The sequence below is a fragment of the Chiloscyllium punctatum genome, chromosome 41 (assembly GCF_047496795.1).
Source record: "Chiloscyllium punctatum isolate Juve2018m chromosome 41, sChiPun1.3, whole genome shotgun sequence".
Classification (NCBI taxonomy): domain Eukaryota; kingdom Metazoa; phylum Chordata; class Chondrichthyes; order Orectolobiformes; family Hemiscylliidae; genus Chiloscyllium; species Chiloscyllium punctatum.
In genome coordinates, this window is record NC_092779.1 from 15,394,775 (window position 1) to 15,413,404 (window position 18,630).

Genomic DNA, 18,630 nt, shown 5'->3' on the forward strand with positions numbered 1-18,630 from the left:
AGCAGCAGAATATGTGAAATCGCATTTTTTAATACTTCCAGTTCTTGTAAGGCAGCTGCAGTGGTGTCCACCGATTTGTAATCGATGGTTCATTAAACAACCAAAAAGTAGTTTAGTCAGGTGGATCAAAGCATTTTATCGCCAAACACCCCGATTGACAACATCAGCATGATGGAGCTGGCTAACTCCACCAGATTCTTGTCTTTCCCACAAAAAGTGATTGGTCACACACACCTATCTGCTCCCCACTACACCTCCCCTCTATCCAATATAATCATTTAAAATGAGCAGAAAGCATTCCTACTCAACCAATGAGCAAGTGATTTGAGATTAATTCACCATTATCTAGGCAATGCCAACTACTCCATCAGTACCCACAGAATTTAACTTTGTGATAGTCCCCTGTGGCAGGCTTGCATGTAGACCAAGGTAGAATGGTTGTTGGAAATCAAAACTGTGTACTCGTTTCACACTGTGGAGGCTTCACACCCGAAGTAAAGATGGAGAATGCTGAAAATACTTTAGTAGCATCGGTAGAGAGAGAGAGAAAAACAGCCTTAAAATTTCAAGTTTGTGATCTTTTATCAGAGTTCTGAATAGGTCACTGATCAGAGATGTTAACTCCATTTCTCCCCGCCTCCTTGATTCTCCTGAATGTCAGAAATCTAAGACCCAATGCAACCATCAAGATGATTATTGGGCACAGTATTGACAGATTACAGCAGTGCTTCAGATATAAGGTGAATACAGTGGGCATAGCCCAGAGAAGATCATTGCCATCTACTCAACTGTGCTTGATTCTTCCACATTGTAGGATTTAGCTTGAACAAACAGGAGGTCAAGTTGGCAACACTGCTAGAGCGGGTGGTAGAGAGAGAGAAAAGACACTGAAAATGTAAGTCCGGAAATATTGGTATGGCCATGCAAACTGAGGCAAGGCAGAAATATAAGTAGTAATTTGCTTAGTACCTGAGTTAGTCCAAGTAAATGGATTGAAGTCACTATCAGCAAATCTTTCTGTGGATTTACGTAGAGCCCATAGTGTGGAGAGAACCTGTCCACCCTATATCAGTATTTATACTCCCCATGAATCGCTTACAGTCCTCTTTCACCCTAAAAATGTATCCTTCTGTTGCTTTCTGCCTTAGCCACTTCTCTGGAGCTGAAATAAAGTGCCTTGATTGACTGTAATTTTGTTACATTTCTGCTTTTTGAAGTTGGGTTGGATAAAACTGGCCAAAGTTGGGAGCATCCATCATTCCAACTGGAACAATAAATTAAATTAAAAATAGTGCAATGATAAAAAGAACGAAAATATACCCATATAAGATAATCCCCCAGCTACATGGGGCATCCGAATCACATGGAACAGGGAGTCTGGGATAAATATTTGAAGTGTTGGAAAAATGTAGCTTGGATTGTGGGATGGAGTTTGCAGTGTAAGGTCTTATGACTAATGATGTGGGTACATGTGGTAAAGTCTTCAGATTTATTTAATCTTACATTGTTTATTATGATAAATGTGTTTTGCTCAACATGACCACAAAGAAGTTTGCAAGAGAATGTGCTCAAACATTTTGAAATGTTCCTACCTTAAACATAGACATTTTGCATCAATCATTGTTCTTTTTCTCTGAATATTTTCCATGCTTTACAGATAGCTTTTGTTCTATAAATAAACCCCTCGGTTTTTATTGTATCTACCAATATACTTGTGTGAAAATAAATTGGTCACCATGGTCTTACCAGATCATAGACCTGCTCTCTCATGAGAGAGAGAGAGAGAGAGAGATTTGATTTATTGTTGTCACATGTACCTAGGTACAGTGAAAAGTTTTGTTTTGCATGCAGAATAGCAGATCATAACATATAAAGACACAAAGATCATAGATTGAACAAAGTGAGGAATAAAATAACAGCTACAGAGAAGGTGCACAAAAGCAAGATCAACATTAGATTTGAAATTTGAGAGGTCTATTCAGAAGCTTAATAAATGCAGGGAAGAAGCTGTTCTTGAACGTGAAACATGTGTTGAGTGAGTGTGACAGAGTGAGAAAAGGAGAGAAGAGAGACACTTTTGGGGTAGCTCAGTGGTTAGAACTGTTGCCTCACAGCGTCAGGGACCCAGGTTCGATTCCAGCCTCAGGTGACAGTCTGTGTGGAGTTTGTACATTCTCCCCGTGTCTGCGTGGATTTCCTCCAGATGCTCCAGTTTCCTCTCTCAATCCAAAGATGTGCAGTTCAGGTGAATTGGCCATGCTAAATTGTCCCATAGTCAGGGGTAAATATAGGGTAGGGGAATGGGTCTGGATGGATTACTCTTCTGACGGTCATTGTGGACTTGTTGGGCTGAAGGGGCTGTTCCCATACTGTAGGGAATCTGATCTAAAAGAACTGATGACAGTTTAACTTGAGGGTTATCAGACCTCAGGTGAGGGGGGGAGGTTGAGAATGGGAGTCCTTGGCAACTTCAGTCAGTGTACAGATTGAACCCATGCTAGCATCACAAACCAGCTGTCCAGTCAACTGAGCTAAATATGATCACAATGAAGTGAACCAATTGTTCTGAATTGGAACTTATTGCTTTTGTTGCAGGTAGGTATCCGGATCGCACCAAAGGAACTTACATTCCAATTCTTATCAAAGAACAACTGGAGAAAGGACAATGGGGAGCCAAAGTGGTGTCGATCTGGAACAACGCGCTTACTCTCTCGGTCATGTCATCTCCACAGTGCATCGTGGGACGTTTCAGAATGTATGTAGCTGTGATGACTCCGTATGGGATCCGCAGAACTGTGAGAGATAAAGATACAGATATTTACATTCTCTTCAACCCTTGGTGTGAAGGTATTGCTCAATGCACCACACTATTATTACTATAAACGATTTCTTTGTGAATGTAATAAACTGTTTTAAATGTACTGTTTTATAAAATGAATCCCTTTTAAGGCTCACTTTGTTTTGAAGCTACAAGGAGTCGGTTCTCACGACACACCTTCCAATCTGCAGTATCATCCAGAAGAGGTGACAATATGGTATTTTCACAGCCTTCTGTCTGTTTTTTCCCATGGTACTTCTAATAACTGGCATTAATCATTTTTAATTATAACCAAAAATATCTAAGTTCCTTGAAACAAGAATGCTTGAGAAATTCAGCAGGTCATGCAGCATCTGTGGAGAGGAACAGAGATGACTGTTTATCTAAACTCCAGCCTTTTCTCTTTGTTCTTATTTCAGTTTTCCAGCATCTGCAATATGTTGCTTTTATAATATTGTTTGTATGAACATCCTCTCCTGCCAATGAGCCTTGGCTGCTGAAAGTAAACAGCAGAAACTTGGGAAAACGCCCATGCATGATTTTTTTTTTTGGATCATTAAATTTAAATAGTTGGAAACTCGCATGTTCCTTGCACCCAGATCTTTGACATGCACTGCAGATTGTTGGGATCTACTGTGGGAGGGAAAGGGCAAAAGGTAATCCAGATATAGCACACTAGAACCAATTACAATGAATGAGGATTAGATTATATTTTTTTATTAGATTCCCTACAGTGTGGAAACAGGCCCTTCGGCCCAACCAGTCCACACCAACCCTCCAAAGAGTAACCCACCCAGACCCATTTCCTTCTGACTAATGCATCTAACACTTTGGGCAATTTAGCATGGCCAATTCACCTAATCCGCACATCTTTGGAATGTGGGAGGAAACCGGAGCACCCAGAGGAAACCCACACCGTCTCAGGGAGAATGTGCAAACTCCACACAGACCGTCACCCAAGGCTAGAATCGAATCTGGGACCCTTATGCTATGAGGCAGCAGTGCTAACCACTGAGCCACCATGGTACAATTTAAACTCTGGTTCAGTTACATCTGTACATCATGAAACTTTGGCTGATAATCACACATTGGAGCAACGGTCTAGAATGAATTACTGTCTGATAATCACTCCTAGCTTCACTTTGCAATTTTCCCTGTTACACAGAAGATGGTTAGTTCATTAAAGTTTTCAAAATTTTTCAGTATGAAATTGTATTTCTCAGTATTTAACACACAAAGCCTAACCTACCTTGTAAATTCTGCCTGTTTTGTTTTAAACTTCTGTTATAACAATCCAGAGGATGCTGTTTATTTGGATAATGACGCAGAAAAAGAAGAATACGTCTTAAATGACATTGGCTGCATTTACTATGGGAAGTTCACAGAAGTGGTCTCCAGAACTTGGTTTTTTGACCAGGTATTGCTTTTATTTATCTTGTAGAGAAATTGTCTTGACTGTACTGAGCCATTCCTAACAGACATCTCTGCTCTTGAGCATTACCAAAAGCTCATTCATATTCTAGGAATGAGGCAAAGAATAGATCATTGATCTGTTAAATATATTACAGAACAACCTTGATTATCCGAATGAGATTCGTGGGGAGTATTTTCTTCAGATAATTGATTGTTCGGATAACGTTTTTAAGAGAGCTTGAGATCTTGTTCTGATAATCCAAAATTCGGATAATTGATGTTCGGATAACTGAGGTTATTCTGAATTGGGTTTTAAGTCTTGCATGTAAAGTCAAGGTTAAATTATTACCCATCTCTGTTTACCCTGAGAAGTTGCTAGCTACTTTAGAGAGCAGTCAAGAATCATGCAATGGTGTGGGATACCTTTGTCAGATCGATCTTCCTGCAGTATCTATGATTACATTTCTTTGTAAGGCAGGAATGTTGAGGCAGAGGAGTTCAGGGAGTTCGAGAATATCTGTGGCAGGTAAGTTACTAGAGAAGATTCTGAGAGATAATATACACGTGCATTTGAAAAAACAGGGTTTGATTAGGAGCACTCATCATGGCTTTGTGAGTGGGAGATCATGCCTCACAAATTTGTTAGAGTTCTTTGATGAAGTGACTAGGAAGGTTGATGAGGGCAGGGCAGCAGACGTGTCTCATGGATTTCAGTAAGGTCTTTGATAAGGTTCTACATGATAGGCTGCTCTAGAAAGTTAGATCGCATGGAATCCAGGGCAAGCTAGCAAATTCGATACACAATTGGCTTGATGGTAGGAAGCAGAGGGTAACAGTGGAAGGCTGCTTGTCCGATTGGAAGCCTGTTACTAGTGGAGTGCCTCAGGGTTCGGTGCTGGGCCCATTACTGTTTGTTATCTACATCAATGATTTGGATGAGAATATACAAGGCATGATTAGTAAGTTTGCTGATGATACTAAAATAGGCAGTATCATGGATTGTGAGGAAAGTTATCAGATATTGCAGCAGGAGCTGGGGGAGTGGGACAAGAAATGGCAAATGGAGTTTAATATAGGCAAGTGTGAGGCCTTGCATTTTGGAAAGTCACATCAAGATAGGAGTTTCATGGTGAATGGTAGGCCCTTAAGGAGTGTTGTGGACCAGAGGGATCCTGGAGTTCAGGTTCACAGTTCTCTGAAAGTGGAGTCACAGATAGACAGGGCAATAAAGGCTTTTGGCACACTGGCCTTCATTGAGGATAGAAGTTGGGAAGCTATATTGTACAGGATGTTGGTGAGACTGCACTTGGAGCATTGTGTTCAGTTTTTGGTCATCTTACTATAGGAAGGATGTTATTAAACTGGAGAGAGTGCGGAAGAAATTTACGAGGATGTCACCAGGACTCGAGGGTCTGAGTTACAGGGAAGGTTGGACAAGTTAGGATTTCTTTCTTTAGAGCATAGGAGACTGAGAAGGGACCTTATTGAGGGGTATAAGATCATGAAAGGCATGGATAGGGTGAATGTACTCAGTCTTTTTCCCACGGTTGGGGAATCATGGACTAGAGGGCATCGGTTTAGGGTTAGAGGGGAAAAAATAAAAGGGAACCTGAGGGGCAACTTTTTACACAGAGGGTGGTACGCATATGGAATGAGCTGCCAGTGGAAGTGGTTGAGGCGCGTACATTAACAACATTTAAAAGGCATTTGGATAAATACATGGATATGAAAGGATTAGAAGGAGATGGGCCAAGTGGGGTCAGTGTGGATATACGTTTTGCTCGGCATGGACCAGTTTGGGCCAAAGGGCCTGTCTCTGTGCTATAGGTCTCTATGTCTCTATAACTTGTGGCCTTGGAAATCAAAGCCATAGTGAGCAACTTTGGAGCAGTTAAAATTGGGAATGTTCAAGCATCAGAACGAAAGAAACCTCTGAGATCCAAGGGGGTATGTGGGGCTGGAGGATGGGACAGAAATTGGGAGGGGTGTAGTCATGGAAGAAAATGAAAAATAGGTTGAAAGTTTTAAAATGAAGGCATTGCTAGATCTAGGACAAATGTATGTTAGCAATCAGTAAACAGGATGTGAGCCAAGAGTAAGCTATGACCCGCAGAGATTTGAAGGAGGTTACTTTTACAGAGGTTGCAAGATGATGAGTGGAGCATTGAAATAGTTCTGTTTTCGAAGTGATGAAGGCATGAATAAAGGGTTTGAGAGGCAGATAAGCTGAAGCAGGTACCAAGGTGGGCAATGTTCCAATTTGATTAAATAGAAAAGCAGTTAGTCATAGCAGAGAAACAGCAAAAATGCATAATTGGCAGGTAATCAAGCTTTGTGCTATTCAAGAGCTGCTTTGATCTTTCAAATTAATTTCAGCCTTTCACTTAGCATTTATGATGCTGGGCACTGTTTTACATAGGGCTGTTTAGTACCAGGTGTAAATATGGTTAGCTTTGATGCCAAGTGATTGGTGTAAAACATTCCAAAGGCACAGGTTCGGTCCCTGTACCCTGCAATAGTTCATGGAGGTCCACCGCCTCACCTTGCTCTGTCCTTAATGTGAAATGGTGCCTTCAAGCAATTAAACCAATCATGTTTCTCTACTAGAGGGGGATGTCCATTGTCTTTCATGAATAATGACCAAGAAACTGTTTGATTTTAAACTTTATAACTAAGTGTATTTACTTATTGTTCAGTATTTGAAAAATCTCATTTATCATACTGAACATTATGATTTTTATTTATGTTCAGAAGGTATTAATGAAACACAATATAATTATTATGTTGACATAAGTGATTGCATCTTCACTTTATAATCTTCAGTTTGTACCCTTAATTCCATCCAGTTTGAAAGAATGGTATTGGACACGTGTATTTACATACTGGACAGAGCACAGATGCCCTTGCAGACAAGAGGATGTCCAGTCAAAATCTCCCGAGTTGTATCTGCAATGGTGAGTTGATCTGACAGCAGGACAATAAGAATAATACTCCAGAGTCATTTCAGGAGTTAACAGAAACAGGACTTTGGTGTAGTACTGATGGGTTATGTGCTGTTTGCTTAATCACAATTCATGCTTCAAGCTTCGATATAGAAAGGATATTTCCTCACGTGGGGCAATCTCGAAGGGGAGGTCACAGTTTGAGGATAAGCAGTAGCAGATTTAAAACAGAGTTGAGGAGGAATTACTTCCTTCAAAGGGTTGTGAATCTGTAGAATTCATTCCTCCGGAGTGCAGTGGATGCTGGGACATTGAATAAATTTAAGAAGGAGTAAGACGGAGTTTTAATTGGTTTTGGGTTGAAGGGTTATGGAGAGCGGGCAGGAAAGTGGACTTGAGACAGAGATGAGATCAGCGTGATTGTATCAAATAGCACAGCATGCTTGAGGGGCTGAATGGCCTATTCCTCCTAGATCGTATGTTCAAGTAAGCAAAGTTCTGTCTCATTTAATTTTTGTCAGATTCTGGTATTGAAGGGGCTGCACCAGTCTACTTTCATCTGATTTGATTGTCCATTCTGTGCCAATCAGATGCAGTTGTAAATGTTCCCAACTGAAACCTTTATGTGTAACTCTCTGTTTCTAGCTCCTAATATATAACCATTCATATTATAATATAAATAAGAACTAAAGGTATGCAGCATTGTTGGGACGATTGTGATAATGATTAGCTGAAGAAGGTTTGTATGTTGCATAAATATTGGTGGGGACTGGTTGGGTTAACTGGTCTGTTCTGTGCTATACATAAATCGAACATTGACTATCAACTGAAACCCCAAAAAGAAACCAGTGTAGTCCCCTCAGGTGGCTGCAAAACATCCCGTGGCAGAATTTATCCATTTCCTAATACTATTAAAGAAATATTTGGCAGGACAGACTTGAGATTTGCTGAAGAAACACACATTCTGCCAATGCTTTTCACCTTGAACTCATCAAACAATTTGTAAGAATACCAATAAAGGAGGGTGCTGATTGTGATTGGTGGAGATGTTGCCAGGAGGCGTGTAACAGCTAATGATTAACAGTTAACTGCCAGGGTTTGTTTAGATTTCAAATTAGGCTGAGTAACTCTGATTGGTCAAGGTATTGCAATAAGAAGTGAGCCAGCGGCTGGTTGTTAGCTGTTTGGTTGAGTGGAAACAGGCACCATGCTTTTTCTGTCTGCAAAACAAAAAATATTAATACATGTAGCTTCCCTTATACATGTGTAGCACATTGCAAGCCTGATCGACGATTCAAAATATGTTATTAGTGTAATTCACACACTCAGGCTTACCTAGCGAAAGTTGTCCAATTGCTGAATGACAGCTAATGTTAGACCTGGTGCTGAGGATTTTGCAAGTGTGGGTTTGTTGGGTATGGTCCATATTTGCTTGTTACAATCAATCGACGGAATCTGCTGTTTGATACATGTGAAACAGCTACCTTCACTTGTTACTCAAACACTCGACATACCCCACCCTTCCAGGGTGATCTGAGAGAGACTGAGCACTTCTCAAGTCCAAGAGTGACTACATAAGGAGTTTTCATGATTTACTGTGAGAAAAGTGTGTTCAGTGTCGTCTTTTCCTTCAGGATATCTTTACTGAACCCTATTTCAGCATTAAGCTTTCAGGCAGTAGCAGCATGAGTGACATTCACCACTAACAGAATGCCCAAAAGACAATCGCTATCATACACATTAGGTTTTGGTATATGAATTGTAGTGCTGTTGTGATGCCAGGTATGTAGGCCATATATCCCAAAGATTAATGGATCATTTTAAACAGCATATCAAGGTGTTGACCATATCCAATCTGCCATACTCACAGAAAACACAATGCAGTGTCCAGCATTAACTGTTTCTTTCCCAAATGGATAAAATTTGTTGGATTATCTTGAGTGTGTGAAGCATTACACTGATAGTCTGTGTGTCTTTGTGTTTTGATCTGCATATAAAACAAAACTTTTCACTGTACTTAGGTATATGTGACAACAGTAAATCAAATCAATTGGATTATTTATCAAGCTTGCAGTGTGGTGTACTTGAATGCACTGGAAGCCACATGTGTAAGGCAACTATGATGGGATGAATGCACTGGAAATCAAGACAATCTGGATGCCACCCATTTTATGTATCAAGGTCCTTAAGCCTGTTGGAAAATCCAACAATGAGTTTGCAGTGCGTGAAGGAGATGTGCATAACCCAATGGTGATAGAACAAAGAACAAAGAAAATTTACAGCCCAGGAACAGGCCCTTTGGCCCTCCAAGCCTGAGCTGATCCAAATCCACTGTCTAAACCTGTCGCCCAATCCCTAACCATCTGTATCCCTCTGCTCCCCACCTACTCATGCATCTGTTCAGACACATCTTAAATTGATCTACCCTGCCTGCCCCTACTATCTCTGCTGGCAATACATTCCAGGCACCTACCACTCTCTGTGTAAAGTACTTGCTGTATGTATCCCCTTTAAACTTTTCACCTGTCACCTTGAAAGCGTGATCTCTCATTATTAAATCCTTCATCCTGGGAAAAAAGCTTATCTCTATCTACCCTGTCTATACCCTTCATGATTTTGTAAACCTCAGTCAGGTTCCCCCCTCCATCTCCTTTTTTCTAATGAAAACAATCCTAACCTACTCAACCTCTCTTCATAGCTAGCACCTTCCATACCAGGCAACGTCCTCGTAAATCTCCTCTACACCCTCTCCAAAGCATCCACATCCTTTTGGTAATGTAGCGACCAGAACTGTACAAAGTATTCCAAATGTGGCCGAACCAATGTCTTGTACAATTTTAACATGACCTGCCAGCCCTTGTACTCAATACCCTGTCTGATGAAGACAAGTGTACCATATGCCTTCTTGACCACTCTATCCACCTGTGCAGCAACCTTCAGGGCATACTGGACCTGAACTCCCAGATCTCTCTGCTCATCAACTCTTCGCAAGGCTCTTCTGTTTACTGTATAATCCGCTCTAGAATTAGACTTCCCAAAATGCATCTCCTCACATTTGCCTGAATTGGACTCCATCTGCCACTTCTCCACCCAACTCGCCAGTCTATCTATACTCTCCTGTATTCTTTGACAGTCCCCTATTCTTTCTGCTACTCCACCAATCTTCGTGTAATCTGCAAACTTGCTGATCATAACAACAGAGCCCTCTTCCAGATTATTTATGTATATCACAAACAATAGTGGCCCCAGCATTGGTCCCTGTGCAACACCACTGGTCACCTTTCTCCATTTTGAGAAACTCCTTTCAACTACTTCTCTCTGTCTCCTGTTGTTCAACCAGTTCTTTATCCATAGAATGCTGAATCTGTAATACCACACTCCTACCAGTTTTGTGACAATCCAGGGGTAATAAAGAAGATGAACAAGGCTCATTTGCAACAGTGGAGAAGACAGAGTTACATGCTTGTGAGTGGTTGCATCATTTACTATTCAAAAACATCTGTCTCAAAAGTACAGCTTGGTTTCCTTGGTACCTTTCCAAAATGGGATGTGGGCTGTGAAATGATTTCATTGCAAGCAATGTTTGTCAGTGAATCCAAACCCACGATTCATTGTCAGAAACTAGCACTGCAGTTTAAAAAGGGAAACTAATTGATCTTCTGGAGGTAAGATGGAAGATGTAAATACTGGGTAGGATCAGTGGAATAGAAAATATAAAAGGGATGAAATGAAAAGTCACTACCTGAATCAGTGTCTGACTTTTTTTGTGGAATTACAGGGGAACTGAATGAAATCCAGCTGCTTTTTTTTTTGTTGATTCACTCCATCTCCTATGCTTCAACTCTAGTGACATCCTACACTCCATTCCTTCACCTAGAGTGTTTTATAAAAAAAACTAATATTCAATGGATTGAGAAGTACTCGTTTAACCTGCACATGATCATAAAGTTTCTTTTCCCATCTCGTGGAGAAACTTTCATTACTGACAGAAACTCTCTTGGTACCTCATGCCAGACGGTGAACCTGGGGACCAATGATTAATAACATTGACAGTACAGGTAGAACTGTTATTGTTTTGCAACTTCTAAGTTGTTGGCTTGGACTTTATCAGCTGTACTAACTCCTTAGTTATACTTAATCACATTGAGAATTTTAAGGCATTCCCTGAATTGATGAGGAAAGTAATTTAGTTTGTCACGTAGATCATTGATTGAAGTATAATTCCATTTTGAATCATTTGTTATGCCAGTCCTTTTCTTGAACCACATCAGTTTGAAGTTTGATAAGTTACTATTTGAGTTTTGTTGAAAAAAAAAGACACATTTCCTGAAAGCCTTTGGTCTTGCACTCATCAAAACCACTCAAGGGTACCAATTCAAGGGGAAAGCCAATATTTACACTGTGTTGGGATGGGGTGGCGGGGGGAGTGCTAATGAGTTGACAAATGGACTCTGATTGTTAGAGGCATTGCCATGCAGAATGCACCACATTATGATAATTGACATTTAACTGTCGGAAGAAAGTGAGGACTGCAAATCCTGGAGATCAGAGTCGAGAGTGGTGAAGAGCTTATGCCCGAAACATCAATTCTCCTGCTCTTCGGATGCTGCCTGACCTGCTGTGCTTTTCCAGCATTGCATTCTCGACATTTAACTCCCGGACTTTGTTTAAATTTTAAACTGAACAGGTTAACTCTGGTCAGAGCATGGCAATGAGAAATGAACCATTTTGTTGAGTTGAAAGTTCATGTACATGTACTTTCTGTGTAAGAAATACTGCAATGTCTGACAGAGCCTGTGCACTATAAGCTACATGGATCCATACTTGTTGAATCAAAAGACAACTGGAGGATGTTATTTGACAATAAACTGAAGCCATCACAATTGTGTTTGGCAGCAGGTAACTGCGATAATCCTTGCAAATCATTGGTACAATCATACTTAGAATACAGTGATGTGGAGATGCTGGAGTAGGACTGGGGTGGCCAAGGTCAAAAAGCGCACAACACCAGATTATAGTCCAACAGGCTTATTTGAAACCGCAGGCTTTTGGAGCTCAGTTTCCTCCTAAAGTATGGTTTGATAGAGAGGTGTAAGACACAGTATTTATAGGCAAAAAGTTAACAATTTTAAAACTAGTTGCCCTTGTTGAATCCTTTAATCACTTAGGAAGAGTCTGCTGATTAAAATGCAAAACCCAGATTCCTTTCAAGTCTTTGTCCCTAGATAATTAAAGGTTTTATCAATGTACAAGAGGTGACATCGCAGGTTAGAAAATGCACTTTGGGTGTGAGGTCCTGTTTCGAATCTGTTTATGTTTTAAGTTGAGGTCAGGTTGTTTTTGACAGAAAAAATTGTTGAGTGAAATGAACCCCCCCCCCAGTGTATGTGTGTGTACAGTATGTGTATATGACAGTAAGAGTGTTGCAGCTCTTAACAGGACACCACAGACAGCAGCTAGAATGATTTTGGAGATGGAGGGACTTGACTGTGTGGTGTGGCTACATAAATTGGGCACATTTTCACTTAAAAGACAAGGTCAGGAGGTGATACGATTTCAGTTTCTGGGATATAAAAGGACTTTATAATGCAGATCATGACAAACAATCTCTGTTTGTCCAGAATGTCAGGACCAGAGACATAACCTGAAGAGGAGTAATTCCAAAGTAATCTGCAGAAACAAGTTTTCAGTGGGAGAAGGGTCAATCAATGGATCAGACTCCCTCGGGTAGCAATGGAAGCAGTTACCATCAATTCATCCAAATAAGATTGATTTCTTTCAGAAATTAGCATTTCACAAGTGACTGGAAAGTCACTGCAGTCTTACCAGATCATGGAGCTGCTTTCTCATTAGAACGACAACTTTGAGGTGGTTTAATCTGAGAGCCACCATACCTTAGACAACAGAAGAGGTTGAAAAGGCAAATCCTTCTGGATAACCTCAGCCATTGTGGGCATTGACCTCGCAAAGTTGATCATCATTCTGTGTCCGAGAACAGCTGTCCAGCCAACTAAGCTACAGCAACCCCTTCAAGTAAGCTGAGGTGTGACATGGCTTGAGAGAAAGAAGTAGTGTTGGACCAATATGGATCACAAAACTATCCATTGGTGTGGGCTTTACTTCACCTACCTCATTAGCTCACTGAAGAGAAGACAATCTCAGAGACGTAATTTATGTATTGATTTTTATTTTAGTACCGCTGGATTAACCAACATTTGTCATTTTAATCCATGTCCTTTCTAAGCCTGTTTTTTCCTTAACTTCCTGAGTTCTTGTTTATACAGATTGACAAGCAAAGGAATTCTGCTGCCATTTGTCAGTTTTGTTAATGAACCCTATCTTTGATTTCATCTTAAAGTGTTTAGATTTATTTCAAAGATTTCGAACCTGACAAACCTTCAGCCTTCCTCAGTAAGAGATAATACTTGAAAAAGAAAGGACTAAGTCACAAAATACCTTGCTGTCTCAGGCTTAAGAGAGGAAAAGCAATCATAATTTAAATTCACTACTACTCCCTCTTTGTCCATGAGAGTTACCACAGAAATGGATTTGACTGTGATGCTCCTGTGGTTGAATAACTTGCCATCACTTACTGTTTAGAGACCCACAAGAAAAATGGTCAATCAGACATTCAGTAAATGTACTGCTAAAGGGCCTTGGATAGAGAAAGAGGAGGGATTCTAAATTTAAAAGGGGACCAGGTGATAGGGTTATGGCTGTGGTACCAGATATAAATTCTTTTCTCAAGCATAGAAGATATTGGACTCATTCATGCCATGTTAAGGCAAGGCAACAAATTCTGTCCCCCACTTGAAGCAGCACCCACCTTTTAGTTGTGAATATGATGAGCCCAGGATGTGGACTGGTAGATCACCAGAAATTTGCTCCCCAGATCTCCTTACTTAAATGAACATGGGTACACTATAAAACTATTTCTACAATACCTACAATACCATCCATTTTTAAGTTTACATGAGAACAGCAGAATGAGGGAGTTCAAAATAAAGAACACAACATGCATTTCCCTGATTGGAGTTGTCAAGAATATGTTTGGGAGTTCAGTTTTGTTCTATTCCAGTTTTAGGGAGAAATGTTTTTGGTTGATAGAATTTAGTAAATGCAACTGTTAAGATCTCAGCTTGTGAAACCACTGTGATTGATGATGGCGGGTGTTTGAACAGTGCTGCACAGCACCATTGTATCCACAATTATCCACAGAGCTTCAACAATGAGATTATAACTGAACATCAAAACCTGTGGAAATCCATTCAAGTGAATTCAAACCAGGGAGGATCTGAAATGATTGTTATGAACATATGTTAAATCATCCAAAATTAAAATAACCATGCATCATACAGATTTTTGTGTTGCACAATGTCTTAGTTTACCATCTTCAAATCCACAGCATGGTAATGTTACAATACTTCATTGATAATATGATTTCATCAATTTGAAAAGCAAACTTCAAAGTGATAAGTAATTGGAGAACATAACTTTGAAACTGTTTCTGAACAATGTCTTTACAGTAATTTAATTTAAAGATATCCTGTGAAAAATAAACTAGTCTCTTTGATCAACCAATGTTTCCCCCCCCCCCCCAATCCAGATAAATTCAAAAGATGATGGTGGTGTCCTTGTTGGATGCTGGGATGGGGAGTACACAAATGGAATATCCCCCACAGCCTGGAATAGCAGCAGAGAAATTTTACAGCAGTATGCCGAGACGGGGCTGCCGGTTTGTTATGGACAATGCTGGGTCTTTGCTGCTGTACTGAACACAGGTGAGAGCTTCTGTCTCCTACCAAGTTGGATATGAACATAGTTTGAGGCCTGCATTTTATGTAATCATAGCTAGGTATTTGTATGCTTTGGCATATATACACACACCGTCTGTCTGTCTCTCTGAGCCCACGCTGTTACGCATATGCACGCGCGTACACACACACACACACACACACACACACACACACACACACACACACACAGGCGTTTAATGGGGTCAGCCAAGGTCTATTCCCATTGGATGGAGAGTTGACAAGAATCTTGCATTGCCCCCTTCCGATAAGGCCTGCTGAATTAAAGTGGCAAGCCCCCCCCCCCGCTGGGATCAAGGTCCCTGGCAGCAGAAACCACATCCCTGTGAATGGCTATCAGTCAGAGTGCAACAGCTCTCATTGCAACTAACACTATCAAGGAAGCAATGCTGCCCTCTGGGAGATCACTGAGGGATTCAGACTCCACGTGAGTGATGATGGGATCAGTATTGTGAGCTAGGGATTGCACAGGAGGAGAGCATTTATTTGGCAATATGGGGTTCACACTTGCAACGCAACCCCTTCCCAATGTTGGCTCCCTACAATCGGGCACTGACCGGCTTTGATGGAGAGACAGCCACTCTCCAAAATGAAATCTGAATGATTGCCTAAATAGGGTCTGCTTTTCAGGCCTTCCACATTGTGACTACCCTGCCTGTCACTGGGTGCATATCAGAGAAATGGCTGGACAAGACCTGAAGAGAGCATCAATCATTGAACAGGAAGACTATCTGCAAGCCTTTTCAAAGTGGTCTACACTGAGGCAGGGGGTGGGGCTCCCGCCACTCGCCCTCCCCCCCCGCCCCCTAACAACCTCCACCAAAGCCAACATGGGGGAGGTTATTCCGATCTGCACAAATGTATCAAGCTTGTGCAGTCACATGAAGTGCCTCTCTGTCCTTCCACTCCCAAACACAAATACAGTCACAATAGCAACAATGCATCAACTAAAATGCAGTTGTACTATTTGGCTTTGTAAGGGTTAATGTGTGACACTGTGTAAAAAGCACCTCCCATAGCTAGGAGGACACATGGCTAAGAGATGTGGGGAGAATGATCAAACCTTATCATGAGTGCTGTTAGGCAGAGAGTTGCAGGATTTGGCTTCCTGATGCTGAAGGATTGGTGATTTAATCCTAAATCAGCTTGGGAAACATTCAGGAGGGAGTATGTCAGGAAATAGTTTTTACTTTGGCAGTTCTGAGTAATGAGAAAAACATTCTGTTCTATAGGTCTGTGAGACTACATGGTCTCTGACCTGGATCACAGATAATGTTCCCTCTAATCTGTTTAAATTCCCAGTTGCTGTAAAGCTATGCACAAAGTGTGCAGAGAGCAAATAGGCTGCACGTAAAGTTCTCTTTAAGATATACACTAGCACGTTACTCTTACAGGATCTGATCAGTGTACAGGAAAGACAAATTAGGGTCAACATTGGGCACAGTGACAATACTAGAGAATGGATTTGATGGAGGTGCCCACAAGTTTGTATCTGCTGGCTGGAAAGGTGCTCTGCTTTGTCTCTTTCAGACCAGGCCCTGCCAAATTAAATATCAATCATGTACTTGGAAAAACTTGGGCTAGTCCAGGACCAGTGACCCAGAGATCTTGCAGTGCCAATGGGGAATGGTGGCTCCTGCCTGTATATTGTTTCCACCCACACACACACCCCCCACCACCACCCTCCCCCTCCCACCGAGGCTGGGTATCATCACTGGGTCCCAGTTGAGGGATGGGGGCTGGTGGAACATGGCGGTGAAAGTGAGGGTGGGGTTGGGAGTTACTGGGGAGGAGTGTTGTCTACAGGGCTGTCAGTAGTCATTTCCCTTGCTGTTGCTGGTTTCCATAGTCAGGAACTAAGATGCCTTTGAATGGAGGACTCTCCAACCTTGTCAGAAATGAAGAATGATCTCCACAGGGTCTCCTTGTTGTGTTCCCCGTGGCATGCCCTTCCACCTGCCACTGGGGGACGTGATTGGATGAGGTCCTTTACATGTTCATATTGATTGGGGTGAAGGGGGGAAAGGTACCCTTCAACTGGATAGTAATGCACCCAGCGCTGACGGTAAGGTATTAAATTCATACTAGAAATTGTCTCTGGGCACTTGGTATGTATTCTCAGAATTGTTACAAAGATTGTAAGTTGGACTAAATTCACTTTTGATAGGGATGAGCAAATAGCATTTCTTTAAATTCTTGATATAGATATTTCTAATCAACCTGTTCAGAGATGTCATGACACACCTTTGGAGTACATGGAACTTGAACTCTTCTCTAGAAGTAGGGACACTACCATTATACCACAAGAGCCCTTTAAATTCCAGAGTTATATTGGATTTGGATTTCGACAGCTGCCATGGTGAATTTGAACCCATTTCCCCAGACCATTAATCTGGGGCATTGGACTCTGAGCAAAGTGTTGACCCCTCTACACCACTCCTTCTTTCTAAATTCATGACCTTAGATATTTTTGATCACCCTGTTCAGAGATGTTATTCCATGTATCTGCAGCAGATGGGATTTGAACCTTGGCCTCCTGGCTCTGAGGTAGGGACACAACCATTGTCACAAGTACCGTCAAAATTCCTGATTCTGTTCCTGATTTAGAGTTGTATTGATCAGATAATCAAAGTGCTAAGAGGTCAGAGAGTTTTCATTCACAGATAGGGCTATTTCCTTCTGGTAAAAATTGAACATATTATGTTCTTTCCATTCGGACCAGTTCTTCGCTGCTTGGGGATACCAGGAAGAGTGATAACAAACTTCTCCTCAGCACATGACAATGATGCTAATTTAACCACTGATATCATTCTTGATGAAAATGGGAAGAAAGATACAAACTTGACTAAGGATTCAATCTGGTGAGAACCATTAACCGTGTACTTTATCACGTTAATTCTGTTAAATTCAGAAATAACATCACTTATATATAGTACTTCTGTTCTTTTCCTATCAGACAAAGATCATTTGACCTACTCTTTTTGCTTGCTTAATCTCAATTCCACCATTGTCTGTGCATTCCCTGGTTCTGGAAAACACACATAATTATGTCTTGCAAATTGTGGTGACATAAGACTGGCATAAACAGTGGGGCAATGTTGTTGAATGGTCTGCTCTTGCTTCTATTTATGATGATCTGATGACTCTAACTTTGTTGATGGTCTTTTTAAATGTCTCACCACTATTGTCTTACTTCTGACTCTATTTTCCCAGTCAGCTTCAGTCAGCTCTGTCTACATAACCTTAATATTACTTCTTTTTCGGTATAAGGCACTCATTTTAGACTCAGTTTTCTCAGTCTTAAACTTAATGTAAAATTGTATAATGTTATGATTGCGCTTACCTAGATAACCTTTTACTATGTAGTAATTAATAAATCTCGTCTCACTACACATTGCCATGTCTTTGGTTGGTTGGTTGGTTCCAGAATGTACAGTTGTTCCTGTGTTGAATATACTCAATGAACATAACATCCAGGCTACCTTTGCCACTTTGATATGTGCAATCCATATGAAGGCTGAAACTGAACATGATTATTGTGCTATCTTTCTTCTACGGACCCACTTTAGCTTGATTTATATATAATCTTACAGTATAGCTAAAGTTAAGGAGTCTAAAAACTATTCACATTTAGTATTTTTGT

At 40.9% G+C, this 18,630-nt stretch overlaps 1 protein-coding gene across 2 annotated transcripts in view; it reads left to right on the forward strand.

Annotated features, from left to right (window-relative positions):
• LOC140464870 (coagulation factor XIII A chain-like) overlaps positions 1-18,630 on the forward strand; it is a 113,245-nt gene that overhangs the window by 49,289 nt on the left and 45,326 nt on the right. For both annotated transcript variants that reach the window (XM_072560434.1, XM_072560433.1), the window contains exons 4-8: positions 2,596-2,847; positions 4,117-4,235; positions 7,078-7,185; positions 14,780-14,954; positions 17,710-17,848. In XM_072560434.1, the coding sequence (XP_072416535.1) occupies positions 2,596-2,847; positions 4,117-4,235; positions 7,078-7,185; positions 14,780-14,954; positions 17,710-17,848 (793 nt within the window). The remainder of the gene's footprint in view (positions 1-2,595; positions 2,848-4,116; positions 4,236-7,077; positions 7,186-14,779; positions 14,955-17,709; positions 17,849-18,630) is intronic.